The 25,979-nt window shown below is 39.0% G+C and overlaps 2 protein-coding genes across 5 annotated transcripts in view; both read right to left on the reverse strand.

The window, feature by feature from the left end:
- LOC107582387 (ERC protein 2-like) overlaps positions 1 to 9,854 on the reverse strand; it is a 67,176-nt gene extending 57,322 nt beyond the window's left edge. For both annotated transcript variants that reach the window (XM_016268208.1, XM_016268207.1), the window contains exons 1-2: positions 9,771 to 9,854; positions 6,500 to 7,227 (exon numbers count right to left, since the gene is read on the reverse strand). In XM_016268208.1, coding sequence (XP_016123694.1) covers positions 6,500 to 7,153 — 654 coding nt within the window. In that variant the 5' untranslated portion in view covers positions 7,154 to 7,227; positions 9,771 to 9,854. The remainder of the gene's footprint in view (positions 1 to 6,499; positions 7,228 to 9,770) is intronic.
- A 4,550-nt stretch (positions 9,855 to 14,404) lies between these two features.
- The window catches only part of LOC107582388 (protein bassoon-like), a 78,073-nt gene continuing 66,498 nt past the window's right edge, over positions 14,405 to 25,979 (reverse strand). For 2 of the 3 annotated variants that reach the window (XR_001608942.1, XR_001608941.1), the window contains exons 5-11: positions 22,834 to 24,877; positions 21,581 to 22,434; positions 21,258 to 21,369; positions 21,011 to 21,136; positions 20,618 to 20,673; positions 19,229 to 19,333; positions 14,405 to 15,181 (exon numbers count right to left, since the gene is read on the reverse strand). Coding sequence is in view for 1 of the 3 variants with exons in the window: in XM_016268210.1 (XP_016123696.1) it covers positions 20,633 to 20,673; positions 21,011 to 21,136; positions 21,258 to 21,369; positions 21,581 to 22,434; positions 22,834 to 24,877 (3,177 nt within the window). In the remaining 2 variants the exon portion in view is untranslated. Of the gene's footprint in view, positions 15,182 to 19,228; positions 19,334 to 20,617; positions 20,674 to 21,010; positions 21,137 to 21,257; positions 21,370 to 21,580; positions 22,435 to 22,833; positions 24,878 to 25,979 lie in introns of those variants that run through there. The other variant, XM_016268210.1, reaches the window with a different exon arrangement.

Below are 25,979 nucleotides of genomic sequence, written 5' to 3' on the forward strand. Positions count from 1 at the left end.
CTAGCACACTAGCTAACATATGTAAACATCACTGAAATATCAATGAAGATCTGCTGCATGAGATCACGTGAGACCTCCCTCTGGCATGATAATCTTAATAATATCTTGTAGTGTGTGATGCGCCACGATGTTAAAATCTTGTAGTGTGTGCATGTTTAAGATTTGAGGGAAGATAATCTGCAAAGATTCTCCTTATGTGTGTGCTGCTACCAGATTTCATAATCGGTTAGGATTTTAAAACTCCTGTAGTGTGAGCCCGGCTTTACTAAGCGTGAAAGTTCCGAAACTGAAGCTGTAGAACTAATAGAACGTGATGACACAGAAGAACTCATCCACAATATCCACATTGACCGCCACAAATATCCACCGCCCCGAGAGTGACTCCTGGTTAACATGTATTAAAAGGGGTCGTGTTTAGTCACTATTTAGTGTGGTATTTTTTGACAATATTCACTCATCATGACAGTAAAATAGGTCATTCTAAGTCAATATACTGCAGTATTTCCTCTCTCAATCAGTAGAAAATATGGTTAACACCTGGTCATGCATGAAACTAAAAATACTGCCATGTACTGTGAAACCGGTATAATTTTGGAAAATACCGTGATATAAATTTTTGGTCATACCGCCCAGCACTAATTTATATTCAAATGCACAGATAAACAAATACTTAATAACAAGCATACAATGTGTGATCGTGTAATCTAAACTCCAAGGGCTTCATAAGAAACCCCTAGCATGTCTAATCTTGTTTCTTTCCACCACAGGGCACTAACTGTGTCTCAATAGCACTGTCACTGGGTATGTACCTACAGCTCTGCTAATGTCCTTTCCCGTTTTCAGGGTGCTGTACGAACACACACACACACACACGCGCACACATACACACACACACACACACAGACACACACACAGAGAGAGAGAGACATGCACAGGTGTTTGCTGGAAGCAAATCAGGATGGTGACATCTTCCTGATTTAACCTTGAGGGCTCATAAGAAGGGACAGTATCATGCAAAGGAGAAATGAGACATGCACACACTTTCACAGATTGGCTGAGCATAAGCCTGTCTAACTTGCATATCCAATCTCATTTGTGTATTTCAGTGTCCCTGTTCCAGTATCTCCTGCATTGTAACCATGATTGCATTCTACACCACACATCTGCTCCTCAATAGTGAGCTTGCAATAATTTTAGATTTATGCAAACTAAATGCAAGGTCATTTTCTCTTTTAATACAGAGCCATGAAATAATCAGAACCACCTGCTTCTCACATTTTTCTTTTGAGAAACAAACACTAGTAATCTCAAATATGTCTCCTCTGGAGTTTCAGAAAAAATCTCAACAATGTCTCACACTGTGTTCAGATTTAAAAAGATACCAGTCTAGACTCATCTCATTATGTCTCATTAGTGTCTGTTTTTTAAGAAACGTCAATCAATCTTAAAAATTTAAAGGGGTCATATGATGCGATTTCAATTTTTCCTTTCTCTTTGGACTGTTACAAGCTCTTGGTGCATAAAGAAGATCTGTAAAGTTGCAAAGACTAAAGTCTCAAATCCAAAGAGATATTCTTTATAAAAGTTCAGAGTCAGCCACACCTACCTAAAATGGCTCGTTCTAACACGCCCCCACATATCTACCTCACTATGTGGGAAGATTTGCATAACGCCGCTCAAATGTTCACGCAAAGAAAGAAGGCGTAACATAATTTGCACAATCTAGACATGCGAGTCAGCTCTTGAAGAAGCATAAATGCATTTGGTTACACTGTGCATCAGGAAATGGGTCTCTTCACCATCATTTGATCAATAACTGCTGCCAAGATGACTAGAATTTTAATTAAAACAAACTGTTAATTGCAGTAGGCAAATTTACTTTTGTGAATACAACACAAAAATCCTAATTTGCATATAAAAGAAGACCTGTTTGTGTTGAAATAAATGGCAATCATTTAATTTAAATATGCATGGCACCTGGTTAAACTTAGTTTAGTGAATAACACAAAGGCGAAACTGTGGATTTGCCATCAGCACTCAGTGATAAAATGTCACTAAATACAATTCAGTCAAATGAGAGAACTGTTAAAAGGCCTGAATGCTTTGTAAGGCTCTTGCTATGGTATTTATGATATACAGGATCCATATGTTATCCAAAATATGTGAGAAAATGCCATATGGTGCCTTAGAGAATGGGTGGATAGAGTAACGGACAACAAGATGGATGGAAAGGACATAGGATGAGTAAGAGAAAGGAGGAAGCAAATAGTGAGGATGTGTGGCAGGAAAGGAGCCAAAAAGAGAGCTGGATGACAGAGAGAAAGTGAGACAGCAGTAGAGTGAAACGCTGGCAGAGAAGACAAGGAATCAGATGGAGGAAAACAAAGACTCTCAGACAAGCATTTGTCCTTGACATTTCTTCGTCTCCAGGCCCCGTGCAGCGTGCTGACGGAGTGTGATTTAACTAGGCCACTGCCCTACTCTCAAAAACACAGATAGACAGGAAGAGGTGAGACTGTGAGAAAACAAATGTCTCCAGTCCTCAGCTGTTGAATGTATGGGAGAGATCTTGAACCATCACACGTTTTTGTAGGTATTTACTCAATAAGGTATGGGTGCTCATGCTGCACTGTGTATATAATCAAACTAAACACTGAATTTAAATGAATTTAAATTTATTTGACAAGTTTACAAACTGTACAAAATAACAAGTATCCCATACACTTTAAAAAACTGTAAAATTCCTACCCCTAATACCATAAGAATGCTGTTGCCTCACCATATGAAAGTAATTTTCTAAAAACCCTGTAACCATATAAAAATGTTTACACGTCATAGCCAATAAAAAAAAAACATTCTTTTTTTCACAGTTAGCAAACCCAACTCCTTAAAACATTCAATATGCAAATGCATTCGAGGATGAACTTTTAAAATTATTCTGACTCATTTGATTTGAGCCCTTTGCAATATATCTTTCATACTCTGGGAACAACTACTATAACAGAAAGTGGTGGCATAATCAAAATGGGGTTGAATCAGGGCCCCTGCCAACAATTTTAAGGAATAAATATCCAATAAGTCAGCTTGCCTTGTTAAAAATCTAATTTAGCACATTCTTTTGTAAATAACTATCTAGCCATATAATCACCTGTTAATTTATTATCTATTAAACCCAAATAATTTACAAAAAAAATTGACTCTATTATCATATCGTTAATCTTAACCAAAAAGAGTATCATCCTTTTTTAATTTCATTCTAGAAGCAAAGAGAATGGCTTCAGTTTTACCTATATGCAGAGAAAGTTTCTTGTCTAAAAACCATTTGGACATCTCTTGTCACTTTCTCCAGGACCCCTTTATCTTGACGAAACTCTTAAATTGCTGCATCGTCAGCATTAAGAAAAAGTTTCTCTGAACACGCTGCTTAAAAATAATTTATATATAAAAGAAAAAAATAAGGGACCTAAAATACTCCCTTGAGGAACTCCACAACTGATTGATAAAGGACCAGACAATATATCCTTAATATCGACTCTCTGGCTTCTTTCATCAAAATAGGACTGAACCCACCTAAGGGATTTCTCATTAAACCCAACTGCCCTTAATTAATACACTAAAGCACAATGCCAAAGTCCCTTTTAGCAAAGTCAAAGTTCACTTGGTGGCCTTATTGGCAATGCTCATGAAACAAGCATAGCATCTATCAACATTCAAAATTAACCATATATATATATATATATATATTTATTTTCTCTATAGAGAAAAAAAAATAGTTTTAAGGATAAGTTATAAACTTTTAAAAATGTAGACCTAATGTGAGCTGGGATGTTAAAGGGGTCATATGATGCTGCTAAAAAGAACATTATTTTGTGTAATGAAATGTGTTTATGTGGTTTAAGGTTAAAAAAACACATTATTTTCCACATACTGTACATTATTGTTTCTCCTCTATGTCCCTCCTTTTTGAAATGCGTCGAGTTTTACAAAGCTCATCGGTCTGAAAAAGCGAGGTGTGCTCTGATTGGCCAGCTATCCAGTGCGTTGAAATTGGCCGAATACCTCAAGCGTGTGTCGGAAATGTTACGCCCCTCACCATACTGTGATGTCGTGTCCCAGCCGGAGCGACGACACAAAAACATTAAAACTCATTACAAACGAGGCATTTGTTGCATCCAGTGGGGACATAATTACTGATTATAATTACTTATACTGTCTTTTTACGCGTTGCGTTGCATTGCATCGTGCCGCATAAACATAAAACCCTGTCTGCATTTGTGATCAGAGAAATGACAAACAACAAGCCCTACTCTGCTCAAAACTCCCGTTTGAATCATCAGTATATGTTGATATACGATGATATAACTTATTTTTATATAGTCATGTTTAAAAGCAGAACTCTGGGTGAAAAACTACAGTACAACTTTTTTATAGTTTCTCTCTCTGTATTCGACATCTTTAAATGAATTGTTTTATATTTCTACATCATTTGTAATTAAATTATGCTATTCGCAATTCTTTCCCTTATTATAGGCTGGTAATTACAAATTCTTTGTCTTTTTGTTCCATTTTCAAATACTTTTTGGCTTCAAATCAAAATTTGTAGTGTTTTAACTAACCTCGTAGCTGGTTTGCTTGATTCATGCTTCTAACTCTTGTAATGAAGACTGTTTTAAAATCCCTATGGGAAAAATGAACGGAAAAAATACCTACAGAACCAAGGCTGCTGAAAAAGTGGGCAGGCACTGTTGCACTCTACAGCAACTTCGCAGGTTAAATATAGAATTCATGTCATGTGCGGTCACACGTATGCAAATACAAGCTATTCTATGGTAGCTTTGAACGAGTTATATTTTCAGTCAGAACTGTCTAAAATGTGTTTCAGTATCTGTGGCTTTGGCCTGTCCATTGACTGAGTGCCACATCCAATTAAATGATGAAATATTAATGATTATAAGAGCCTCTTTCCAGAAGTGCCACATAAAAGACAGACACCCAAAGAAGAAATCAGCAGTGAAGAGACTTAAAGAGCATGAGAGTAGGTGGGGAAAAAAGAGTGAGAGCGTGATTACACAGTTGAATGAGACACAGAACAGAGGAGATGAATAGAACACAGCACGCAGATGACACCAAAACTGGAGACAGGAAGAGTAACCTTGGCAACACAAGAATTCATAAACTAGGCGTATCCCCTCAAGTAGGCAACTTTTACTGATAGCCTGCTAATAAGCTAGTCTTAAAGGGAAAGTTCACTCAAAATTTAAATTCTGTAATTTATTCACCATCAAGTCGTTTCAAAGCTGTATGAATTTCTGTGTGCCGTGAACAAAATGAGTAATTTTGTACAATGTTCACACTGCTCGTACATTTTGAGAAAACATATTTTCAAACATTTTGTGTCATCAACTTTTATGTTCCACAGACAAAAGAAAAATCATACAGATTTGACCAATATGAGGGTGTGTAAACAATGACAGTTTTATTTTTGGGTTAACATTTTTATATGTAATAACATGTGCTACTGTTCAAAAGTTTGGGGTCTGTTTGATTTATTTTTTACTTTTTTATGTTATTGAAATCGTCTTTTTAAAAAGTCTCTTATGCTCACCAAGGCTACATTTAATTGATCAAAAATACAGTAAAAACAGGAAAATTTAGAAATATTAATACAATTTAAAATAACTGTTTTCTATTTTATTATATTTTAAATGTAATTTATTTCTGTGATAGAAAAGCCACATTTTCAGAAAACATTCTAATAAGCTGATTTGGTGACAAAGACATATTTCTTTTTATTATCAATGTTGAAAACAGTTATGCTGCTTAAAATTTTTTAGGGGAACAGTGATACATTTTTCTTAGGATTCAAAGAACAGAATTGACCCAACATCAGTCTTTACTGCCTTTTTTATTTTGAAAATAAAAATAAAAATAATAAAAAATTTAATAAAAATAAATGTAATGTGTCTTCCCTGAATAAAAAATATTTTTTCTTTAAAAATAAAATAAAACCTTACTAAAACCTTACTCAACTTTTGAACAGTAGTGTACATCAAACTCTACTTGCTAAGCTTATCAAAAGCCCTAAGTAGACAATAAATGATCTATAAATGCCCTAATCTATTATTTATACATCTTAGCAAAATTCACTCTTAATAAAAATAAAGGTTCCAAAAGGGGCTTTACAGAACAACCTGACATAATTAAAGAACCTTCTTCATTTTTATAGTTCCTTAGAAGGTTATCAATGTTCTGGTGCTACAAACAAAGCCCAGGAGGGCTTTTCCTCAGTGAATGGATGATATCAAGGACAAATATACTGATTTGAAGAATGTATAATGTAACATCAAGAACTTTTTCTCCAAAGAACAATACAGCATCTCATGTAGCCAAGAGTCTTAATTGAAAGAAATTCTACAAATAACCTCTGAAGGACCTTTATTTTTACTCAAGCATAGATCCTTGTCATTCTGCATGTGTAAGGTAAGGTAATCATCCTAACCTGATTCTCCTCGTGGGTCACCCGCATCTGTTCTTTAAGGATTGAAGTGCGCGCTGCCTCCTCTTTCCTCATCACGCGTTCTTTCTTCAGCTCGGGGCTCCAGAAGCTCTTGATGCTGTTGGTGGAAGAGCCCAGCTTGCTGTCCTTAAGGTCCAGCTCCCTCCGAAGTAGCTCGTTTTCCCTGTGCATGTCCAGGAGCTGTGCCTGGAGCTCCAAAAGTTCACCTCCACCACCCCTGACCGCCTGTCGCAGCAGGGCCGACGGTGTCCCCTGGTGGTGGAGCATAGACAGCGAGCCCAGGTCGCCATAAGACAGCAGGTCGGCGTGATGGAGTCCCGCCGTTGCGATATTAGGGGTGCTGCCCATGGCTGTGACCCGACCACCGTACATTGCTCGACTCGTGGCCCGACCGAGCGTCATGGTGCCTTTAGGGTAAGTAGCAGTGGATCCGATGGCTTCATGGTCACTTAGGTACATTGGGCCAGATGTTGCGTAGGCAGCATTGAGGGACTGGATGTTCTCCATGGATAAGGTCTTGCCGCTCGAACTGCCACTGTTGGCTCGACGGTGGCCTAACCGAGGAGAGCGGGGCAGCCGCGGGGAACGAGCAGGACTGCCCTCGATGTGGCTGACGGCGCGCGCGCTACCATACATCTCCCAAGGTTCTGTAACACTGAGAGTCTGTAAGAAAAGCCCCTTCACGGATTGACAAGGGTGTTTACTGCATCCTAGAGAAGAGAAGAAAAGTCGCACACTTCAAAATGCAGTCGAACACTTCAAAATATCTGCAACAAAGCGGCTTGTGTGCTGCCAACTATTGTCTGGAACAATTCTTCGCTTTCATTCACAACAGCCTAGAGCTAATCAAAATGCAAAGACGTATTCAGTTCCTGAGAGATGTTGCGCAACATAATGAGACATTGCATCCCTTTTCATTTCAGAGACAACGTAACTTCCTTTAAATTTCTGCCTGAGGTGGGTTCTATTCATCAGAAAGATGAGTCAAAATAAAAAGTGCCCCGCAGTTTTTCTCGGAGGTGGGGACCACATGCTGCTCACAGGGATGATGCTGATGCTGTGGAGGGGGTTGCTATGGCAACAGTGACTGAGATGATGGAGGAGAGTGCACCTGTTTTCACTCGTATGAAATGTGAGGATGTGTGGGCATTCACGGGCGTGTGAGAGAGAGAGAGAGAGAGAGAGAGAGAGAGAGAGTGAGAAATGTACATTTATGCTGACTTTAAATGAAGCCAGTCTGTAGATGGCCTGGTCATCTGTACACTTCCGTGCCAGAAACAGGACACATTCGGCCTTCATCTTTCCATCCGGACAGAGACCATATATAGCACACCATACTGGACAAACGGGGGGAGGGCTTCACCCGAATGCCAAGATTTTTACATCTTCTGGTGCTTGCCTGTGCAAAACTCACAGTTTTCTGGGTGGTTGCTTACTGGTATGAGTCAAAAGAACTCTCCAATAAGTCACTGTAAAGAAATATCCTGTTAAATTTACAGTAAAAAAAAACGGCAACCAGAAATGATGAGAGTGTTTCCAGTATTATTGGCTTGCATACTGGATGAGCTATGCCCAGAAGTTAGTTCAAACTTCTAAATCTTGGCATGAGCTATCAAATGATGTTTGCCTCAGGAAACAAAACTAACTAAACTATACATTCTGAAGCTTCATTTCCTGTTCCAACACCAAGGTCATGGGTTTGATTTCCACGGAACACGTGATAAGATGTACACCTTGAATGCACTACAAGTCACTTTGGATAAAATATCTGCCAGCAGCATAAATTAAACAAGCAAATGCTGCTTTTGGTCTCAACGGACGTAGCTAACAGAGACTGAGCTGATTAATGTCAGCACAGAAACTTCTGAATGAGAACTTAATGACAGAAAGAGCTTGTTTCGGTCAGTAATATATAGAAGCCAGCTGCTCTCCAGCATAAATGGCTTAATCAAGGTGGCAGGGTGCATATCACGAGCCACTGACTCTCTCTCTGCCACCCACTCTGACGCTGAAAACAGTGTGTGCATAGAGCCACAAAGGGCAAATTACCCAGACTTCAATAATGCATGTTAAAAGAGAAACTGGCCAAGCGATACATCTGTTGCATGGAATGCGGCTTAACCAATACATTTATGTTCAGTGCATTATTTAAACCCAAATTCAATTTAACTCAAGTCAATCATTTGTACAAGGATACTTTTTTTCACAGAACCTACCCTGGTAAAATATCTTATTAGCAGTCTATCATCACAAATCGAAGCAGATTGGCATATGTAATAAAAGAAAGAACAGATGCTGAAAGTACAACTTCTCCAAAGTTCATTCGTTTAACCTTAAAAATGCAAAGATGCATTTCTAGTCAATTAATGTTGCAGATCTGTGCATATCTATACAAAATGTTTATTCACTACATACTAAATTCAACCCAAATTTCCAAGTATAAATCAAGCTGATGTTTCTCTTCTAACTTATATCTTAATAAAATATAAAATAAAAGGATTTTAAAGCAATAGTGACTGTTTACACTATAAAAAACCATTGCTTCCACATGTCTGTAGGGTCACATTGAGACAAAATATCACATACTGTCCGTTTTAATCAAGGGTTGCCAGAAACACTGTTCAAGCACCAATAAATTCTTTGATATTTTGAAGATCAGACAGAAGCCCCATGTGAAAGCCCTCCCTCATCCTTCAGCCACTGGCTGTGCAGGATAACATCTGTCTGCTGATTGGCTTTCACCAATGTCAATCATCCCCAAAAATCACTCCTAGAGGCTGACAGGTCATACATGCCCATGTTTTTCCTAAACAAGAAGAAATCAATGAGAAAACCACCAAACGCAATCTACATTTGAAAATGCAATGCACCTAAATTAAGATAAAAAAGATAGGTTTATTCAATAATATTAAGTGGCATTTCTAACATTAACATTGCATAATTCTGATTTAGACAATTAGACCGCAGACAGAAACATCCATGCAGAAAATATCACCCGTTTGTGAAGATAAACTAACGAATATCAAGCCAGAATTGAATATGCATTGATCCTGAAGCAAATGCTTTTGAAACAGCATCGAGCGACGCTTCATCTCGTTCATACTACAGCGGATTTAAGCTCATTTTCCATCATTCAAAAATAATATAATTAGCTCAAATCGATGAATCCGACCTACATTTCGATCCTTTAATATAAACCCTACCTAACTGGAGTGAATGGATGCCATTGTGTCGTTAGATCACGTTTCGTTACCTTCAGCGTCGTCGCCGCTCCATCACTGTGCGGGTCCCCCAGCATCAGCATCAGCGTCCCACGTCCTGCATCCACTCCAGTATCAGCATTCCGCTCTCTGATTGGACACACGAACACAAACTCCGCCCTCGAACGCATAAATGAGCGTCAGATTTAAAGGGCCAGTGCATAATAGTGACAGGCGTCGACCACATGAGGCGTTTTCATGCATGTAGCCTATGTTGTATTGCACTGCATTGTCACTTCTTCGCCTGAAAAGATTGAATTAACACAACGGTTAAAACAACGTTAAGTTATGAAGACGTGTGTGTGTGTGTGTGTGTGTACCTGGTATTTATCACGTTATGGGGACCAAATTATGGGGACATTTTTGAGGTCCCCATGAGGAAACAAGCTTATAAATCATACAGAATGAGTTTTTTTGAGAAAGTAAAAATGCACAAAGTTTCCTGTAAGGGGTAGGTTTAGGGGTAGGGTTGGTGTAGGGCAATAGAATATACAGTTTGTACAGAATAAAAACCATTACACCTATGGAATGTCCCCATAAAACATGGAAACACAACATGTGTGTGTGTGTGTGCACATATAAACGTATGCATGTATCTATAGGCTATATACACACACACAACAATGCTTAAATGATTCTTTATATGCCTACACAATACAATGCGCACACACAACGTGTATGTTCATATGTTTCTGTACACTTATAAAGATAGAATTACAACAAGGGTTAAAACAAGTTGTGACTAGTTAAGTTATGACTATACACACACACACACACACACACACACACACATATATATATTTAATAATTATTATATTAATTGTATAATTACTTTTTAAACTAATTTTATAATTAGTAATATTAGTATTAACCTTTCTGTTCCCCTACAACTATTTTTTTCCCTCTAGTTTTAGGAGATAAAATATCATTTTAATATATATATATATATATATATATAATCCTTTTATACACTTTTCTTGAAATTTTAAACCACTAAAAGGTTAAAAGGGAATTTGGTTTTAAGTGCTGTTCTCATTATGAATTATGTGAAGGTCACATCTAAGAAGTTTGCATGAAGTTGACGGATGAGCTACTCACCGTCTGCGGCCATGCCAATCATATGCAGCCAACTGTGATCATGTGACCCCTGCTGTAATTGGCTTTGATGCCTCCGGTGATTTCTGATTGGCTGACTGTCACAGACTTCCCCTTGAGCTCTTGCTCTAGACATGAGGCTTAAGGGTGGAGAGACTGTCAGAGCTCTGTCTTTACTATGCTCTGGACTATTAAAGGGGTCAAATGATGCTTTTTTTAAAGATCATTATTTTGTGTATTTGGTGTAACAGAATATGTTGACATGCTTTAATGTTCAAAAAACACATTATTTTTCAAATACTGTACATTATTGTAGCTCCTCTATCCCCCGCCTCTCTCAAACAGAAGAGTACCGATATATTATAAGAGAGCAAGATCATTTTGTACTGATACATATATGGAAACATAATAAGACATTAAGTCCATATAATGTCCATAATGATCTTGAGGGGGGGGAAATTATAAGGTGTGAATAACAATGCAATACCATCTATTTAGCATCTTTTGTCACTTTCAGCAGTTTTAACTCGGTTTCATAATAAATTAATGTTAATTTCAATGTGACCTGTGAAGTTTACAGCAAATTACTTGATTAGCCTTTGCATGACTCAACCTTACCAACCAGCTCTGTTAGTCCCTCGGTGGTGTGAGTAATGTCTCATCATCACAGTGCTTTTACACGAGACAAGCCTTCCTGGCGCAGAGGGGTTTAGTGCATGTTGACGGTGAGTGTGTGTGACAGTGGCTGGACAAGAAAACACATAGTTACACAAACACACGTCATGAGTTAACAGAAGGCAAGTCGAGGCTCGAGCTCTTACAACACACTTCACACTCGTTTTAGTTGATCACTTCATCCAGATGAAGAACTAATGTTGTTTATACAAAGATATACAGTTTCTATTTGCCCAGAATATTATTCTGTTCGAGCATTAAAATTGTTGTAAAACCTCTGTATAGCAGAAGAGAGATTGCAAATTTCCGCCTTTTTGATAAATCTAGTTTTGTCTTCCCACAAAATATATTTACTTTCTATCATATTTTCATATCTGTCGTTTCTTAGCTCACATAGAGGCAATGGTCCTCTGATGACACCAAGAGGTGGTGTCAAAAACTGCAGCTTTGCAATTCAATCAGTGAATTTCTGTGCATTTTGACAATTGAATGCTATTTCTAAATTTCATAAGTAAACCATAATTTTACATTTTCTTTAGAAAATGTGAGCGGGGCATACTGAAATGCATTTTCCATTTATTCCATTTAAGATAACGGCATATACGGCATGTAAAAAAAAAGAAAAAAGCTTTTTATGTCTTCCAGAAGTGATCAGGCCAGAATAAGTTGCAGTGTGGAATCAGATCTACTGATACTGAATCAAGCAAGTAAAGAAGAACATTCCACATGATTTGTGGTCATTCATATCTGTAGCACAAATGGTGTGATAGTTCACCCAAAAATAAAATGAAAATTTCTCAGTCCATCCAAGATGAGTTTGTTTCGTCATGGGAACAGATTTGGAGAAATTTAGCATTGCATCACTTGCTCACCGATGGATACACTGCAGTGAATGGGTGCCGCGAGAATGAGAGACCAAACAGCTGATAAAAACAGCACAATAATCCACAAGTAATCCATACCATGCACTCCAGTCCATCAATTAATGTCTTGTGAAGCAAAAGATGCATGTTTTGAAAAAAACAATTCCATCATTAAGGCATTTTAACTTGCTTCTGGACAAAATACAAATCCATAATCCATGATAATGCTTCGTCCAATGAAAAAGACCATCCCCTGTCATCCGCTCACATCAAAATCTGCTGACATATTTGTTTAGAACTGTTTTCACTTGTAAATGGAGCTTGATCTGTGCATTTTCAATCCTGATTCAGATAAACAGACTTAAAGAAATACTACTGTATATAGATAGACTTGTATTTTAGCTGGAAGCAACGGTTTGAAGTGAAAAATGCCTTGATGGATTTGTTTCTTACAAACACGGCTTTTGCACTTCACAAGAAATTAACTGACAGACTGGAGTCGTTTAGATCACTGTGATTATTTTAACTGCTGTTTGGACTCTCATTCTGACGGCACCCATTCACTGCAGAGGATCCATTGGTGAGCAAGTGATGTAATGCTAAATTCCTCCAAATGTGTTCTGATGGAGAAACAAAGTCATCTACATTGGGTGGTCTGAGGGTCAGCAAATTTTTGGGGGTGAACTATTCCTTTAACCCCAAGAGCAATAGTATTAGTAATGCTTACAACTGAAATTAAAAATAAAATTGCTTAGGATAAGAAAGAGGTTGACATACCTTTTCTCTCAAATGAAAGGAAAGAAATGTACCAATACACGAGAACATTTTATTTTCATTTTTTATCTTTATTCTTCTCCATTCTGGAAACAAATTGCAGGTTCATTATTTTCATAATCACATTACATGACATGATGCACCAAAATGTATCTTTTTAACAGGAATACATTGAAAAGAACACAATATTGCACAATGAATACTGGACTCACATTTAGCCCATTGCACTTACAACAGTGAGTGAATTTTCATTTGTGAGAGCATTTTTCTGAAGTTTTGTCTTTTTTCGTGTTGTCTTCGATTCCTGATTAAATTTATAATACATCTGCTAATTCACTCTGAACCCTCTTTTCTGGCATGGTCATGATGGAAGTCACTTACATATTTTTCATTGTCTTTAAATTTAATAAACACAATATGTATAGAATCCCTACACAGACCAAATATTTTCAGGTTGTAAGTTTTTTTTTTGGGGGGGGGGGGGGGGGGGGGTTCCCACTGTAGTCAACAGTCATTGAGATCCAGCAACATATACTATGATATTTTCCCATAATAATAACAACAATAATCATTATTATTTTATACACAAAAGCACAAAAGGTTGGCAGCAAGGCCGGCGTGAAGTTGCACAAGACGGCCATCATTTTAGTGGGAATGGTTTTACATGGATTATTGCATAGAACTTTTGAAATTGGTTCAAAACCTTTTCCTAGGTGGATCTACATACCGGTAAATGTGTTTTTGGGAAAATTTGGATGCGGTGAAGGTGTAGTTTGTTGGGGTTTGTAGAAACTTATTTTACCTGTCTATGTACGACAATCAGATTTGTGATGAGGAACTTTTTGTGATGAGCAAAAATTGTACTCTGTCCGATTAGCATGCTATTGCTTCAGGGAGAAAAAAACAACTATATATATATAAACAGTTTAGATTATCGATAATGACGAGAAAAAAATATGTAAAGGTATACATAATAATAATAGCAAACATTAAACAAATAAATACCAGAAATATAAATCCATAAATACAAAAAAAATCAATATCTTACATTAGCAGAGTGTTAACAAGAGATATGTACATGTTCAGCAGTATACAGTTGTGCAAAATAAATCAAGTAAGGATGATATGGAACTTTTTTTTTTAAATATGTGAGGTATACAAGTAAAAAAAAATTAATAAGGCTCTTAATTTAAAAGAAAATTAGGCAAAAAAATTTTTTTTTAAAGTACAGAAACGTAGGGAATTCCGGATAGGGTAGCGGTGGTTAATGGTTGATAAAAGACGGACAAGACTATGCTAACATTCTGACATTACTGACCTCTGCACTTGACCGATAGTTTTACGTTAAATAGCCAGCATTTTACACAAGGTGTACATGGCTTCACCCTTTGAGACTCTGAAAAGATGTCTAGATATGGATTCATATATATCTCATATATGTATACATATATATTTTTGTGCGTGCATTCCATGTCCACGGTTTACACATTTGCATTCATTACACACGTGACAAAAAGGTTAAGAAGAAACAAAAACATTCATAGAGAGGGTCAATCATCGCCATATTGGAATGTCAAGATCTTAGAAATCGAGCATACGTTTTTTTAAACAGAGTTTGTTTGAAGCCTTTGTAAGGTAGTCGTTCTCCTTCACTGCTAAGGTCTCTTCAAGTCTGGGCATAGAAGTCTTCATTCGGACTGCAAAAAGCTAAGAACTGCAGCTGCCTGACATCTTCATGCTGTTTTTGGAAGAGGGAGGGTCACCTGAGCACAGATTATGTCTTATAAGGGAAGACATAACTGTCTAGAAAAACCTCAAACAGAACAGGCAGTTTGGCATTTTGGGAATTGTAATTGCTTCAACAGCAATTATGGAAACACTTTGGAAGAGAGATTTAGCCTCCATTTTTGGTTGGTTATGTAGATATCATTGGATAGACCGTGCCTGTGAATTCTGTCTTAATGTTTTCGTTGAAAGTTCAAGGTTGGATGATACATCTGGAGAAGAGATGAAAAAAAAACATATTACAATATTTGGTATTTTCACAGCATAATAAGAGCGCAGAGTTGGTCAAATATGTGGTATTAGAGTAATGTTCAGTTGTAAATCTTCAAAACACTGGCCCAGTGTACTTCCATTGTTGAAGGACATCCAATGCACTACTCTTCTTAGCCACTAGAGAGCAAAAGAGGCCGAATTTCTCACACCAGACAAAGTCTAAGTACCAGAATCCGGCATATACAAAATATGTGGGCTTCATGAAAATGTTTGTGAACAAATATTACATTTTCACTATAAATTTGTACAAATTGCATAAATTACAGCAAAGAAGTTGGAAAATCTGACTAATGAATAGCATGCTATTCAGCAAGATTGCTGAATTCACATGCACTACTCAAAATAAGAGCTGTAACTAGCAGAAACAATTCTAGAACTTTTAGAGATGCATGAGGAGTTATTTTTAATGTAGGTATTGTGACTGGAATGACACACCCACAGCTTTCACTGTGACTGCATGAGCAGGATTTGGATTGGGTAGTAAACTGAGAGTTGAATCGGATTAGCCATGATTTAAGGAGAACCTAAACCTGTTTTATCCCAGATCCTTTCTCTGGATCTACACATGCAGCACACCCACTGACAGTAAAAGACCACAACAGTCACCATGATACAATACAAGGAGGAGGAGACAGACCACAGATAGATTAAGGAATGGGAGAAATATAGTGACTACAGAAAATTAATTAAATAAGCTAATGGTCTCATTGGCTATGTTCTGCAGAGAATAAGAGGTACAACAAGACGAGATTTTATTCGAATTTTCTACACAACCATGTTTCACTGTTGTACAGTTGCTAAATACAATGCTAATCCCTGTACAGTTTTTTTCTTTACTTTATCATTACTGTTTCAGTTTAAAGGGGTCATATGATGCCATTTCAAATTTTCCTTTCTCTTTGGAGTGTTACAAGCTCTTGGTGCATAAAGAAGATCTGTAAAGTTGCAAAGACTAAAGTCTCAAATCCAAAGAGATATTCTTTATAAAAGTTAAGACTTGTCCATGCCCTCCTAAAACGCCTCATTTAAACACACCCCCACATGGCTACGTCACTATGAGGGAAGATTTGCATAACGCCGCCCAAATGTTCACGCAAAGAAAGAAGGCGTAACTTTTATTCTCGCTGTAGTATTGTTGCCGCCACCGCCATGTCGTGTAGGCGCTGTGTTTCATTGTGAATGCGAAACTACTTTGTTTGGCCTTCCAAAAGAGGACAATATCCGCTTCGTCATGGTCATTACAATCAGTAATTATGTCCCCACTGAATGCAACAAATGCTTAGTTTGTAATGGGTTTTATTGGTTTTGTCTGGTCGCGCCAGACACATGGAAACCATAGACTGTATGATGGAAACACAGTATGGTAAGGGACATAACATTTCTGTCACACGCTTGAGGTATTTGGCCAATGACAATGCACTGGATAGCTGGCCAATCAGAGCACACCTCGCTTTTCAGACCGATGAGCTTTGTAAAAATCGACGCATTTCAGAAAGGCGGGGCATAGAGGAGAAACAATAATGTACATTATGTGGAAAATAATGTGTTTTTTTAACCTTAAACCGCATAAACACATTGCATTACACCAAATACACAAAATAATGTTATTTTTAGCAACATCATATGACCCCTTTAATTTCTGGTACAATTCTTGCAATTCTGTGGTACGATTTTGTGCAATTTTGATTTATTCTTGATTAATGTGACCCATCAGAATATTTTCGGCACAAAGATGACTGAGCTTTGCCCGAATGCTAATGCTAATCCAAGCCCACTGATCTGCCTGCTAATAATAGCTCACTTTGACTGACCCAATTCACCCATGCTGAAGAGCAAAAAGTTAGATCAGAATGGCCTCAGATCAGGGTCAGCTAATCTGAGCTCTAACCTTTGACATTAGTATTGAGCAAGTGGCACAATAGTCCTGTAGTACACACTGCAGCTAAATTTGGTTGACAATTTACATTTTAGTGCTTAATCCTGTTCTGTACACACACACAGATAATTTAAGGGAGTAACAAACCCATTCTACAACCAAATTAATTCCCGAAAAAATTCAGGTATTGATTTACAAAAATTCTATGCAGTGTGGAATCAAACTGAACAACTGACGTATTTAAATGTGTATAAGAGTTGTCTCTCTCTTTTGTATGCAATAGATCACAGGGAACAAGGTATGTCGTGACTTATTACAGTTGCCAGATCCTGCTAGAAAAAACAACAACTAAGAAGAACAAGCCCATAATAAACTTAAATTCTAACACTTTATCTTGGAAATAAACCACAAAACAATATATTGCGACATGCACCGGCCTACTTTATTGACGCTATAAACTGGAACACTTTATGAGCCAAGCCTAAACAACAAGCCCAAAGACTCATAATATGCATTGCTTATAATAAGTGGACATGGCAACCCTTCTAGAGCGTGCGTTGCAAAGCAGCCTTTCAAACATCAGCAAAATATGTAATATTACAGCACTTTGGTGAAAAATAGCAGAAACCAAACGTGCAAAACACCAGAACGTTGCTATGTTTACCATGGTGTCAATTATCGCAATTTTAAAAGAGTGAGTTGTATTCCATACAAACACAAAACAATAATTTAGGGGATTCACACCCATATTTAAATGCGGTTGTCACTCCATTAAGAACCAAAATCACTCTGAGAACAAATACTTTGTCGTTTAAGGGTAAACGACAAATACTTTGTTGTTTACCCTTAAAGGGGTCATATGATGCCATTTCAAATTGTCCTTTCTCTTTGGAGTGTTACAAGCTGTTAGTGCATAGATAAGATCCCTAAAGTTGCAAAGACTGAAGTCTCAAACCCAAAGAGACATTCTTTATAAAAGTTAAGACTTGTCCATGCCCTCCTAAAACGCCTCGTTTAAACGCGCACCCACATGTTTACGTCACTGCCGCTCACTCAAGCCTGCCGTGTGTGACGCTGTGTGTTTCGTTGTGAAAGCGAAACTACTTTGTTTGGCCTTCCAAAAGAGGACACAACTAGAAATCAGTGGTTAAGTTGTATTTACAACATTGTTCCAGAACAGTTCAACCCAAATATTCAGATGTGTGCAACACATTTTATGGAGGACTGTTTCCTGAACCTGCAATGTAGCCTACAATGCGTCTGTGCACAAAGGCTGTTTCTATAAAGTGGGGCAGTTCCAACTTTGCAAGGACAGTCGGGCGCTTCTGACTCACAGCCTGTAAGTACGTTTTTATATTTATATAATTTGCCACTGACGGTTCAAACGCGAGTTTTAAGCAGTGTAGAGTAGCGCTTGTTGTTTGTCGTTTCTCCGATCACAAATGCAGACATGGTTTTATGTTTACGTGGCGCGATACGCAACGCAACGCATAAAAAGACAGTATAAGTCATTATAATCGGTAATTATGTCCCCACTGGATGCAACAAATGCCTCGTTTGTAATGGGTTTTATTGGTTTTGTCTCGTCGTGCCGGGACACTGCATCACAGTATGGTAAGGGGCGTAACATTTCTGTCACACGCTTGAGGCATTCGGCCAATCACAACGCACTGGATAGCTGGCCAATCATTGTACACCTCGCTTTTCAGAACGATGAGCTTTGTAAAAATCTACGCCTTTCAGAAAGGCGGGGCATAGAGGAGCAACAATAATGTACATTATGTGGAAAATAATGTGTTTTTTTAACCTTAAACTGCATAAACACATTGCATTACACCAAATACACAACAATGTTCTTTTTAGCAACGTCATATGACCCCTTTAAATAGCTAGTCAAAGCCTCTTTTTTCCAGCTGTAGTCAATGTATTTGCAAATTGCACATTTGTAAAAGCATCAATTGGTTTTATCTTCCACAATGCCATGAAACTGTACACTGACAGCCAAGTTAAAATGGTAATTTGTCACCATTTGGGACTTAAATATCTTGGGTTAGAATTTTTAAACTTGTTTTGAGATCTAAAGTAAAGTGAGTTAGAATAAAATACTCACCAGTTTACTCAGGTGTACCCCGCCCTCAGCTAGAGATGTTAAATGGCAGAAACAGATTAATAGGTTTTTCCAGTTCTAACCCCAAGTCACCCCAACTAGAAATGCCTGAGGAACAGAAAAGAAAGTTTATACAGGTAACAGTAAAAAGTTACAAACGCTAATCATTTAAAAGCTAATGCAAGAAATGTGTCAATCCTGCTCCATCAGTCAAGTATGTCTGGAGTCTGTACTAGAGGTCTACACAGAGGACTCGAGACCCGGGACCCAACCAGGGAGCCGTACGGGTTCGGGGCTATATTTTAAATGGTCAGCCGGGTCCAGGTCGGGTCCCGGGTCTGTTTAACATTGTGTGTAATACCCGAGTCGATCGGACTCGGAGAACAGCCGGCCGTTATCAGAGTCAGTCAGCGCTGTGCGTGTGTTGTTTTGTAACTTTCAACTTGTAAAATTAGGATGAGAAAAGTGTGAGTCGGTAATATGAAATAAGGTGGGAAAAAAAACAAAACAAGAGCGACGTCATCAGAAGCAGGGTGGGCGGAGTTAATGCACACGCACGGTACCTTCATGAGTGATGTGAGTTACTATTGATTCTTTTTTTAATAATATTATGAATGAACCGTCTTGTTGTTATATCTAAAATTTTTGCTCAGACTCGGCTCAGAGAGCACAGAGATGATAGCAAATAAGTAAAGCTAATGTCAGCAGCCATGGCACTGGACGAGCAATTGTTATTATAATCCAAATGGGCAAACAGTCTAAATTATTATGCAAGTTGACTCGATATACAAAAAATGCAAAACTGCAAAGTCGCATTTGTCATCCGTCACCGTGACAACAAGTGGACTTTTGAAACTGGAATAATGAGTGGATTACGCATTTCAATTGGCAAGAGAGGAATAACACGGATGGAACTTTCTTGGCAAGGAGGATTGTGTGCATCACAGTCAGGTACAAGGGAGAAGGCTTCTTACATTAGGTAAGACAAAAAGTATAATTTTCGCAACTTGTTTATCGACTTGTTAATAGCAATTTGCTGTGGAATATGTGCCGATCAGGTTCAGTCGGGTCTGTGTCTTCCTGGCCGGGTTCGGGTCCATCTTTCAAATAATTGACGGGTCCGGGTCGGTTCAGTGTAGCACATTTACAGGTCTCTTCGGGTTCGGGTATTTTTGGACCCGTGTAGACCACTAGTCTGTACACCAACATATGTTGTGTTTTGGATGCTGTTTTCCACAGCAAGCTTTTAAACTTAACCAGCAAGAATCAGCTTTACAAGTTACATTTTGTTGGTGAACATGGCAACCAATCCAGCACTAGTTATCATAAACCACACTGGAACAAATTCATGCTGGTCTTTTCAGAAGGTCGATGCATAAAGTGTTTTCTCACCTTCCTATCAGCTGATCACCAAAATGAAGTAAACTTCTTCCCGAGAGCAGATACAGCTGTATGAAAGATAAGCAAAGCAAAACCATAATTAAGGTCACTGGTGGCATATTTTAAAAGATCTGGGCTGCAAAAACAAAGGCTATAGATTAAATCCTAAGTAGGAGTAACTCAGGAATCAGAAAATTTCTGAGATCACAGTCCTGCTTATGCCTCCAAAATTTTGGTACCCTTGGGTGCTATCCCTAAAATTACTGTAGTGCAAGCTTTTGTGGAAGAAAGGCATCTGCTAAATGGCAACTAATTACTATGCTCAGTCAAGACATGCCACATATTCTCCATAACATCTGTCTCTGTTGACAAATGTTTGATTGATTATGTTTCAAATATCCATACCATCTCCTATTTTTCCAGCTTGTTCTGCTGCTCCTCCCTGCAGGATCTTTGTAAGAACATTTTCCCCTTCAGCAGGCTGCTGTGCAGCACTCCCTATACCCCCTGGTCGGGGTGCTGCCTTTGAACCTGAAAGGCAAAGAACAAATGATCTTGTGCTTAGATCATACACAAGTAATGAATGTTCCCTATTTTGCTAAAAACAAAAGTATACTAATTACTCTGAATTAGCAGAGTTATTTCCACTTACCAATTCCTGTGGCAGGAATCTGGGGTATTTTTGCAGCCTGTGGTGCAGCTTTTGATCCAATAGCAACTGCAGGAGTTGGTGCAGGAGCAGGCGCAGCTGTGTCAGGTTTTGCCTGTATAGTCAATCAAAGGGCATTAAGGGGCAACGTTAAAAAGATACTGTAAACTAATACAAAAAATTTATTTGTCAATCATGCTTTGAAAGGCAATCACATACATGGCTCTTATAACCAAATGTGAAATGATTAAATGTAAACTATACCTGAAGGAGCAGATTAAAAATAGCATAAATGGTAAGGCACCAAGAGATTTATGAAAACTCACCATAGCAGCAGCTGGCTGAGCAGTGGGTGGTCCTCCTGGCTGTTGTCTTGCCTGTGCTGGAGCCTGACCTGGCTTAGATTGCTGCTGAGTTGTACCTGTTCCCATGCTAACAGCTGTGGTTGTGGGCTGAGTTGCTCCCATTGTGGTCAATGGCTGTTGCCCGGGTTGCTGTGGTGGCTGCTGCTGTGTACGGGTTGTTTGTCCCAATTGTTGTTGTCCTTGCTGCCCTGTCACAGGTGGCTGAGACCCTGTCTGCTTGGCAGACACTTGCTGGCCTGCTGTAGATCGCTGCTGTCCTTGTTGCGATTGTGGGTGCTGCTCTCCAAGACCCTGCTGTGGCCTGGAACCTGAAGAGGGCTCCTGCCTCCTTGATGAGCTTGGTTGCCTCTGCCCCCGTTGTCCACTTGAGCCATGGTGGTGGCTTGGTGGATCACGGGAGTAGTCTCCTAAGTCTCGGTGGCTGGCAGATCGTGGATCGGAGGATCTTTTCTGTGTGGAGGATGAGGTGGCACGGCCGTCTGATCGGGTGGAAGGATCTTTTGGATGTGATCGTGAAGAACGAGAGGACCTGGGATCATCTGATGAATGACGGGAAGAAGAGTGTCTTCCTGAACTACTGCCATGGTGACGGTGTTCCCGAGATGAGGTGGAAGAGGAATGTCGTTGATGTCCGTACTCATCTTGAGGCCACAGGTCTTCTTCAGGAGGCTCATCATAATCATGGTAAGTGTGCTTTACATTGCTCCTCCTGCTAGAGGATGAGTGACTTCCACTCCCATGGTGTCTTGAGCGATCTGACCGAGGTTCACGTGGTTTTTCAAACCAGTCTGTTTCCTCCTGACCCAAATGATAGGCTTTTTGGGAAATGAAGGGAGAAAGTAAATACTTCGTACAGTAGGAAGTGTCAATGGCAAAGAACAGGATATAAACACACTGAAGCCACACAACGCTCAAATCCCAAAGAAAATAACCAAAGAAAAAAGAAAGGGAAGCCAACAGAAACACCCATCAACAAGAATAACCAAAAGACAGAATGTACCAACATTTGAATCACACTCTAAAACAGATAACAGATAACACCATGCAGTTCATGCAAAAAGGCATATATGGTTTTATGCACTGATGACAGCATTCATATACAACAGTAGTCCAAACTTTCATTATCTCTGCCTTCAAGGCAAGATCATTGGCATGCAAGCTTTTAATTGTTGGATGCATTTTAACAGGCAGTTTTTAAATTCAGCACCAGTTACCTTCACTGTCTGAAACAGCACAGTGCATGTCATCAGTAAGGTAAGGGTCATCTGGCTTATATACATGACTCTTAGGCATATCCTTTATATGGTGGTCCTGTACATCTGGTAAGGAATGACTGGAGCCATACTGATTTCGTACATCATGGGGATCTGGCACAGAGCCATGACCAATTCCCATGGGCTTTCCAACGGGACTCAGAGGGCTCTCTTCCTCTGAATTCTGCGTACGCATAGAAGGACGGCCACTACGACCATGGGTGCCCCTCTGTGATCGTTCCATGGCATCCCTCTCATAAGACTTACTTCGGTAGCCACTTGAATCTCTGGAGGAAATTTTATCCATGCCATAACCTGTGGACCTTGATCGTCCGGATCCATAAAGACGGTCATCCTCTTCCAATGCCTCTCTTGATCCGTAGTACTTCTGTTGATCATAGCTCTTTTTTACGCCAGTCCTGGACACCACAGTGCAACTACCACCTGTTGATGTTGTCATGGTGTAGGAGGCTAGATCAGACTCTACATCTCGAGCTTCTTCAATTGGAGAGAACTTGGAGATCTTGTGTTCCATGCCTTGCTTCCTATGTTTGCTACGTTTTGATGAAACAGCAGGTGCCAAATTTTTGGACGAGTGTTTCTGGCTGCCCATTCCCCCACTACTACGGGAAGAATGCTTATAGTCATCATAATAATAACCTGTACCACCAGTTACAGCGGTACTTGAATGTACATGGCTGTCTACTGCACTTTGATAGGTATTTGAAGCTCTTCCATATAAATTCTCAGAGCCATCGCCATAAGTTGGTCCCCGTGGGCCATTCTCACTTACATAACCTACCCGTGACATGTCAGAGGACCCCATATTTTCTTTTGTAAGTTCACTGATATCATCAATCATGACATAATTTCTGGGAATATTTTGTTCTAGATTTGTGGCATAGACACTATCCATTACATATCCTGATGATGGACTTGGTATGCGTTCGGTCAGAGGTTGGTCAGAGGGGCGATACTGACCATAAGCATTGTTCAGTGGCGACGAATAGACACCACTGAATCCAGTTTCTTGAGCTAAAGTTGCTATTGGAACTGAAGGATTACTGATAACTTCATAGTTTGTTGGTAGCTTTTGTTCAAGATCAGCAAGCGAGGTTTGCCTTGGCCTTTGATGGGCAGAAAGCATGTCTGCTTGGGGTTGGAAGGACATGCTCTGTGCAGGATAAGGTAGGGTCTGCCCTGGTAAAGGTGCAGTGGGTTGCTGGAATCCCTGGTGACTGGGCTGCTGCAAACCAAGATCAGACTCATAAGTAGGCTGACCATAGCTATGAGTCTGGTATGGCCCCGGGGTCTGATAGGTTAAAGGTTGAGGAGGATGAGGCTGGAAGGTTCCAGGCTGGGGCTGTGAGGAGGTTGGGTATGGTGTTGTCTGAAACCCAATCTGCTGATAGGCTACAGTGGGTGGTTGTGTGGGTATGGGCTGGGCCTGTGGATATTGATATGGAACATATGATGAGGAAGGAGGATACTGAGGTGCATTCAAATCAGAAGTAAACTGGTTAAGAGGTGCTGTACTTGGACGTGACAACATTCCATTTTCTTCATAGGTGCCTGGTGGTACCCCAGCTAGTCGCAAATTATTCAGCTCACTGTCTGACATGTAGTCACGTGCATCGCCCATGTATCGCAGGTATGCCAACTCTCGCCTCTCTCTCTCTTTAACCCTGGTTTCCTTGCGCTGAGTAATGCCTAGTTCCAAGCATCGCAACTTAGCATCAATCTCCTTCTCCTCTTCCTCTAACTCTGCCTGTTGTTTACGTAATTTGGTGGATTCTTGCTCTACAGCTTTCAGTTCACTCAGCAAGCCTGCTTTCATTGCACCCTGTACAGAACGTGGCAAAACCCTCTGGGATGTTCCGGGAGAACTGTATATATGGGGAATTGCTGGTGTTACAATCGGTAAAGGTGTCTCATCTGGAGGGGGACTGGGGAGAGTTCTCTTCACCTTTCTCATCATTGCGTTCTGCTGCTGCAAGGCAGACATCTGAGAGCAGAGATTTTAGAGATTGATTAAAATGACAGCAGAGAAAATTGTACTACCATTTTCCTTAATACTTTAAAAAGCAAATGGAATAACAGTTTGCATGCCAAATTAGGTAAAAATGGTTAAATTTTACACATACTGAATACAGACACAGTTATATCACAGTGTATCAGCTCTGTATTACAGTATTTATCTTTTTTAATTTTTCAAATATCCCTCAGAGGAATTTTGGGGCATACAATGCACTTGAGATTCGGAAAACCAACCAAACCAAAAATCAAAACATTACCTTATAACATATTGCAAGCACACACAAAGACTAAACATTTATTTTAAGTCAACCAATTATAAATATATTCATGACACTGTATTCTATAAATGACTAGTGGTTTCAGAATCAATCAGGTAATATATATAACATGGATAAAACAGGCTACAATCCTATTAAACTGTAATAATTTTGGTGTACCTAATATTTTATTGTTAATACAAGATTAGTTTTCAGTTAACAAGCAATAAATATTAAAATGCCATATAACAAACAAACAACATCTGCATACATTCAGTAATGTAGAGTAGTAGAGTAGTAATGTATAATCCATTAAACAAATTCAGTTAAAACGCACATTGGATGAAGTGACAGAGGAAATAGCTTCCTTTTAGCAGGTGTACAGTTCTTCGAATGCACAAGCCTGAGCATTCCTTAGACAGGAATCAAACTGAGAATGTAAGACTCAGACCTCTCTGACCAGCTGCTGACAAGCCGGAAGACAGCAGGGCTGACCCAGTATGCCTACACTTTGTGCCACCCTCTAGCATTTCTGAGACTTTGCCAGATATAGCAGTTTTTCTCTGTGTGTGTGTGTGTGTGTGTGTGTGTGTGTGTTTAAATATAAGGTAAAGAGAGTAGGGAATAAATGGCAAATGAAAAATACATAACTATACTATAACTAAATAACTATTTTTATTTTATAATACTTTTATAAAATTTATTTATATTCCTTATTATGTGAACAGATAGGTTTGGTGTTTTCCAATCTAGACCTTATTAAAACAAAACAATTGTTTACCAGAAGTATTAAAGTCTACTATTATACATCCC

This window comes from Sinocyclocheilus grahami, unplaced genomic scaffold, assembly GCF_001515645.1.
Source record: "Sinocyclocheilus grahami isolate Dianchi unplaced genomic scaffold, SAMN03320097.WGS_v1.1 scaffold44.1, whole genome shotgun sequence".
Lineage (NCBI taxonomy): Eukaryota > Metazoa > Chordata > Actinopteri > Cypriniformes > Cyprinidae > Sinocyclocheilus > Sinocyclocheilus grahami.